This window comes from Notothenia coriiceps, unplaced genomic scaffold (assembly GCF_000735185.1).
Source record: "Notothenia coriiceps isolate Sejong01 unplaced genomic scaffold, NC01 NC01_scaffold00032040, whole genome shotgun sequence".
Lineage (NCBI taxonomy): Eukaryota > Metazoa > Chordata > Actinopteri > Perciformes > Nototheniidae > Notothenia > Notothenia coriiceps.
The window spans coordinates 1-6,078 of NW_011364741.1; the positions used below are offsets into that span (position 1 = coordinate 1).

General features: G+C 41.6%; 1 protein-coding gene across 1 annotated transcript; it reads left to right on the forward strand.

Moving 5' to 3' along the window:
* Window positions 1–4,879: 4,879 nt before the first annotated feature.
* On the forward strand, window positions 4,880–6,075 carry LOC104960595 (E3 ubiquitin/ISG15 ligase TRIM25-like; the record flags this gene model as incomplete). The annotated part of the gene is made up of 1 exon (XM_010788669.1): window positions 4,880–6,075. A coding segment is annotated over exon 1 (981 nt), but the record flags the coding sequence as incomplete, so codon positions are not given.
* Window positions 6,076–6,078: the final 3 nt, after the last annotated feature.

Sequence of the window (6,078 nt, forward strand, 5' to 3'; positions counted from 1 at the left end):
GTTAGCTGTAAAAATCCAGATTAGCCGCACCGTTATATAAGCCGCAGCGTCGAAAAATAGGGAAAAAGGCGCGGTTTATAGTCCGAAAATTACGGTATATAGTTATTTGTCAAACTTGAATAGCTGACTTGCATAGTCCCCTGTATTTACGGGCCAAAGGCCTCGGGGTTGCTCCCTAAATGTTCATGAAATGGACGACGACGCTTGTTCTCTACCGTGTTACCTCCTAATGCCAAAGCTATGCCAAGGTAGAGATGAGCTCCTGATACGACTATAGATAAACACTACATACGTTATGTTTATTTGCTCAGTACAACACTAGCCAACTCTAGCTTACCTCAGAATATCTCTTTGTCATGAATGTGACTGTTTATGAGACGGACAGTGTTATGTAGCATATGTGTCGGGGGGGTAGCCCTGTATCTCTAACATGTACTCACCTCAGACGGTCCAGTCGTCTCGCTGGATCTGATTATTACGCTCCTCTCTATCTGCTTTATCTGACAGGAAAACAATAACAGTAATAAAATTGTAAACAATGGCTCTGGTATGTCTTGACTTTTTTTCTCAGTGATTTCAGGTTTTGGATGGCAGAATTTTCGGATGGTTTATCAGGCACATTCGTAAAAAGAAAATATATATATCAATGAAGCAGCCGGTGATTCCTAAGGGGAACACCTGGATAGTTTCTGAGATTAAAGCAGTAAATAGACTTGAAATAAATCTCAAAGATAAAACTACCATTTTCTTTGTTATTATACAATTATACATTTGTGAAATTCAGCAATTCTCTAAAGAATAAAGTCACAAATTTGTGTTTGAAAATTCACAATTTTGCGAGAAAAACTGAGGAGTTCTGTGAAGATTAAAGACACTTATTTACATAGGAGGAGGCGTGTGGCGTAGTGGGTTGTGCGTAGGTGTTTGGACCAGGGGGTCACAGGTTCAAACCCCACTGCAGTCAGCATGCAGTCGTGTCCCTGAGACACTTCACCCCAAATTGCTCCTGTGAGGATTGCCCATAGTATTGAGTATGTAAGTCACTTTGGATAAAAGCATTTAACAAGTAACATGTCATGTTACATTGCTTTATTGTTATTTTAATAGGCTCATCACCACAATTATCAGGTTTTCTTCCTGTAAATGTCTTAATTGTTTCTTGTCCATTTTTGAGTTTCTTGTGTTTGTTCTATTTGTTATTGTTAGAAACTGAATTTTAATTATTTGTAGAATATCATCTTACTTATTGACTTTACCTATGGCCCTTCCTGTCATAGCTCTCAGCTGGTGTCAAGATGTTGAAGCCAGATTTGAGCTTATTCCTGAAAAACTCAAGTCACTTTAGATCGAGTTAACATCTCACCTTGTCAACACTGAATACAATAATTATTAAGGCTATACAAAATACTTTTAAAAGTCATTCTTTAGTGCATGCTTCAGTATTTTCTAATGCATTCAGGTCTGATGTCAGCGCTGTGATCACATCTGGAAGAAGTGAACAACAGTGAGAGCCGAGCTGAAACTTTAAGGTAAGTCAAAAGATATGCCTTCAAAGCCTAATAATATTACTACAATATGAGAGTTGAACTTCTTTACACGTGTTGCAAGGGACCACACTTTATATTCCCTATAATGTGAAATGTTATTGGAGATGACAACACAGAAAATGTTCACCCCTGAAACTTATTTTCTGGTTAATTGGAGTCCAACCAGCTGATCTCTAGAAACTAAAACAAGGTGGAGTTAATTCATAATTATTATTTTTTTCAACAGCTAGATTAAAAAATATATATAAATCCAATAAAAACAAGAAAGGATACAATTAAAAGCCATGGATTAATAATTAAGTACCAGTTGATACTTCAATGTTTCAAATATTGTGCTTTTTTTTTATTGCAAATTTAAGTTTTGGTTAATATCCATTAGAAATAAAGTCAAGTGTGGTCTATTGGTCCAGGGAGAAACTCCCTCTGGAGGGAACTGGGATGTGAGCGTTTGCAGACCATTTACGTGAATACAAACTTATACAATACACTACAGGAGAGGGAAACCGCAAAAAGCAGAATAGCCCCTTTAAATGACCGCTCGCTACTCGGGGATATTTTACAAAATTACTTGTTTCCTCTTGAGAAAGGATTTCCGGTCCAAAATGATGATTTATAGTCTCATTATGTGTACGATGCCTTCCAACTCTGTAATTGATTTCTAGTTGCACAGCGCGAAGGACTTGGCAGCACGCAAACAGTGGAATTAACTTGTCTCAGGAAATTGGCGTTTAGAGAAACATTAGCTGTTTGTTGCCTAGCGGACACAGTGACGGAGTTAATGTAATTACATCAACCTGATACGGTTTGCCCCAAATCCCTCGGAAAGATGCTGCGTGCTCGAAGTTTGGCCTCGAGGCTGAAGTCTGGAGATCCTCCAAATGTTTTTAATCCATGAATTAAATACGTGTGTGTGTGTGTTCACGTGTATGCATGCATGCTTGCAGGCCCTTTTTACGGGTTGTATCATGAATGCAAAATATGTGAACGACGTGGTCTTTAACTGCTGTTCCTTCCTTAAAACACACGAGGGAGACATTGTCCACCGTTGCTTTACCCCTAGAAGGAATGGAGTTGTTGCTACCATATTAAAAAAAAAAAAATGCTGACCTTTGCCATTCACTTTAGACTCAACCTAATGAGGAAAATATCTGAACTTGTATCATTTGTTATTTGTATTTTGCACATAGTGTTGAACAGAAATGTGAAAATTAGTAAAAAAATTACTTTCTTTTCGTCCTCCTCACTCTGGTTTACAGAATAAAACAATATGACGAGTGTCAGCAAGTGTCGACTTCACACTGGCGTATTTGCAATTTAAATGAGCTTTGTGCAATTTCCTTGTCTGGCACTCGGTGAACAGTCAGTAAAACCCCGGCCATCTGGTACGTTTAACAGCCTGAAGCAGACTCTCAGCATTTCAGCGTTTCTCTGTTTGTGTCTTGACTAATTATTTAGTCTAATTATGTTGTGTTAAGATATAATTAAAGGTGAATTAGGTTTGTAAATGCAAGTAGATTGTTCCACATGCTGGTGTGGTTTCATTTGTAGCACGATGGAGGGGAGACTGTTACTCCAGCTGCTTCAGGATCATTATGTCAGAGAAATGTGAGCCTCCAAGCTACAAATATACCTTTTTAAACATAGCATGACAGGGCTAGTGCTGAGATAAGTAATGTATTATTTAATTAGTTACAAGAATTTTGAAAGCAGTTAAAGTTGTTAATCAAGCTAAGATGACTTTATGAAGCTCAGCGCAAGTTGTTTCAGAAAGACTGGGTATACATTCACTCCGGAGCTGCATATAATCATCACGGGCGTTGTCTATAACAGTGGTTCTCAACCTTTTTACACCAAGTACCACCTGAGAAAATAGTTGTCAATCCAAGTACCACCATATGACCAATGTTAAAATACAGTCTCTGCACAGTTCATGCAGGACTCTGAGGCAAATGTATTCATAATAACATTATTTATTGTCAGCCACAGCTAAATGTACAACGGTCAGTCCTCTCTCTCTCTCTCATCACTCACACACCACAAGTGAGAATATAAAGAACAAAATAATAACTTATTCTCACACAACAAATGACAACTGTACATAGCCTACATGTACCAAATACCAAAGTGTGAATGTCCTATTGGGAATTCAGTTCCACAATAATAATGAAAGCCTCCAGGAGCAGATGAGCATAAGGGCTAATAGCTAATCTTCAGTCTGCTGATGTTTGCTATTGCCATTTCTTTGGTGGCAAAGTAAAAAATAAAATAAAAAATAAAACAATGAAGGACAAGTGTGTGCTTTTTCAACTTTTGTCAGTCAAAGCCTTCTCTCCATTCTTTGCGTCGGATATTGAAAGTGCAGTCTCAAAGCACCGCAGTCTCTTCTCCTAAGTCCTTTTGAAATCTCCTATCCACTATCCCTTAACCCCGTGACGTTTCACTCAGAGGTCAAGGAATAGACGATAAGGATAGACGATAGGAGCTGATTTTTGGACTATTCGACACCAACCTATAACTGAGTTTTCCTCCTGAAACAAAGCACAGTGTTCATCCTCACTCAGTCTGACCCCTCCCTCACTAAAACATATTTGTACGCATAGCTATATATCACAGGAGGGTTGTTTTAATACAAATTTGAGCTGTAACTATTTTGATTCAAATCATTTCACTTTTCTCCGCTAAGTTCAGCAGTTTGTAGCTAAGGAAGGAGGTTCAGTCTCCTGGATCACGTTAGGTAGGGGTGTCTCTGTGATGGGGTCCTGTGTGGGGGGGGGGGGGATCCTGGGAAGGGGTCACAGCGGGAGACGACTCCTCGGAAGAACTCACCTCAATGGACTCTAAGGAATCTGAGGTTTCTTCTTCTCCATTGAGACACATCTGTTGGAGGGTAAAAAGAAAAGATTTAAAAGAAGGTTTCAACCACAAATCATAATTTTGGTGTCAATTAAAGAGGACGTATATAGTTTTCAGGTTCATATTTAGTGTGAATGCACAGAATAAGGAGTTTTTCTATATTAAAGCCCCCCCCCCACACTCACACACACTCAATCAAAACTACTACTACTTACAGTACAAAACGACTTACTGTACATTCAACTATTAAATCAATCAGCTATTTCAGGACATTGAGGCTATACATTTACAGTGGAGGAAACAAGTATTTAGCCTCCTTCAGATTTTGTAAGTTTACCAACTGATTTTACAACTAAAAGCTCTTTTCAAATGAAGAACAGGTTGTAACCGAGGCTCTGTGTAAGTAAACACAGGTCAGAGTCTGAGCGCTGCTCCTCGTCCTGGAATGAGTCAGACTTTGATGAGCCCTCCCTCTTCTTCCTGCTCTGAGACACAGCCAGCTCCACTCTGTATTTCCTGGTTCCTCCCCTTCAGATCCACACTGAGGAGGATGGGTGTAACCAACATGTGGGTAAAGTCCAAGAGCTGATAGGCCACATTCAATGCACACACACATGCTGTTCAGATCACCTGTCACACTAGTTCCAGCTCTCAGGAAGTGAAACTCACACACTCGCTGCCACTGAGAGGTGACATGGCGCAGAAAGGAGTTCAGCTGGACCGGGAGACCTTCTCTTGTTCCATCTGTCTGGATCTACTGAAGGATCCGGTGACGACTATCTGTGGACACAGCTACTGCATGAAGTGTATTAAAGGCTTCTGGGACGGAGAGGATGAGAAGAAGATCCACAGCTGCCCTCAGTGCAGGCAGAGCTTCACACCGAGGCCTGTCCTGCTGAAAAACACCATGTTAGCAGCTTTAGTGGAGGAGCTGAAGAAGACTGGACTCCAAGCTGCTCCTGCTGATCTCTGCTATGCTGGAGCTGGAGATGTGGCCTGTGATGTCTGCACTGGGAGGAAACTGAGAGCCTGTAAGTCCTGTCTGCAGTGTGTGGCCTCTTACTGTGACCAACATCTCCAGCCTCACTATGAATCACCTGCCTTTAAGAAACACAAGCTGGTGGAGCCCTCCAAGAAGCTCCAGGAGAACATCTGCTCTCGTCACGACGAGGTGATGAAGCTGTTCTGCCGCACTGATCAGCAGAGTATCTGTTCTCTCTGCTCTGTGGACGAACACAAAGGCCACGACACGGTGTCAGCTGCAGCAGAGAGGACTGAGAGGCAGAGAGAGCTGGAGGGGAGTCGACTAAACATCCAGCAGAGAATCCAGGACGGAGAGAAGGAGGTGAAGCTGCTTCAGCAGGAGGTGGAGGCCGTCAATGGCTCTGCTGATAAAGCAGTGGAGGACAGTGAGAAGATGTTCACTGAGCTGATCCGTCTCATGGAGAAAAGAAGCTCTGATGTGAAGCAGCAGCTCAGATCCAAGCAGAAGAGAGAAGTGAGTCGAGTCAGAGAGCTCCAGGAGAAGCTGGAGCAGGAGATCTCTGAGCTGAAGAGGAGAGACGCTGAGCTGAAGCTGCTGTCTCACACAGAGGAGCACAACCACTTTCTGCTCAGCTACCCCTCCTCACTGTCAGCCCTCAGTGAAGCTACACACTCCTCCAGCATCAACATCCTT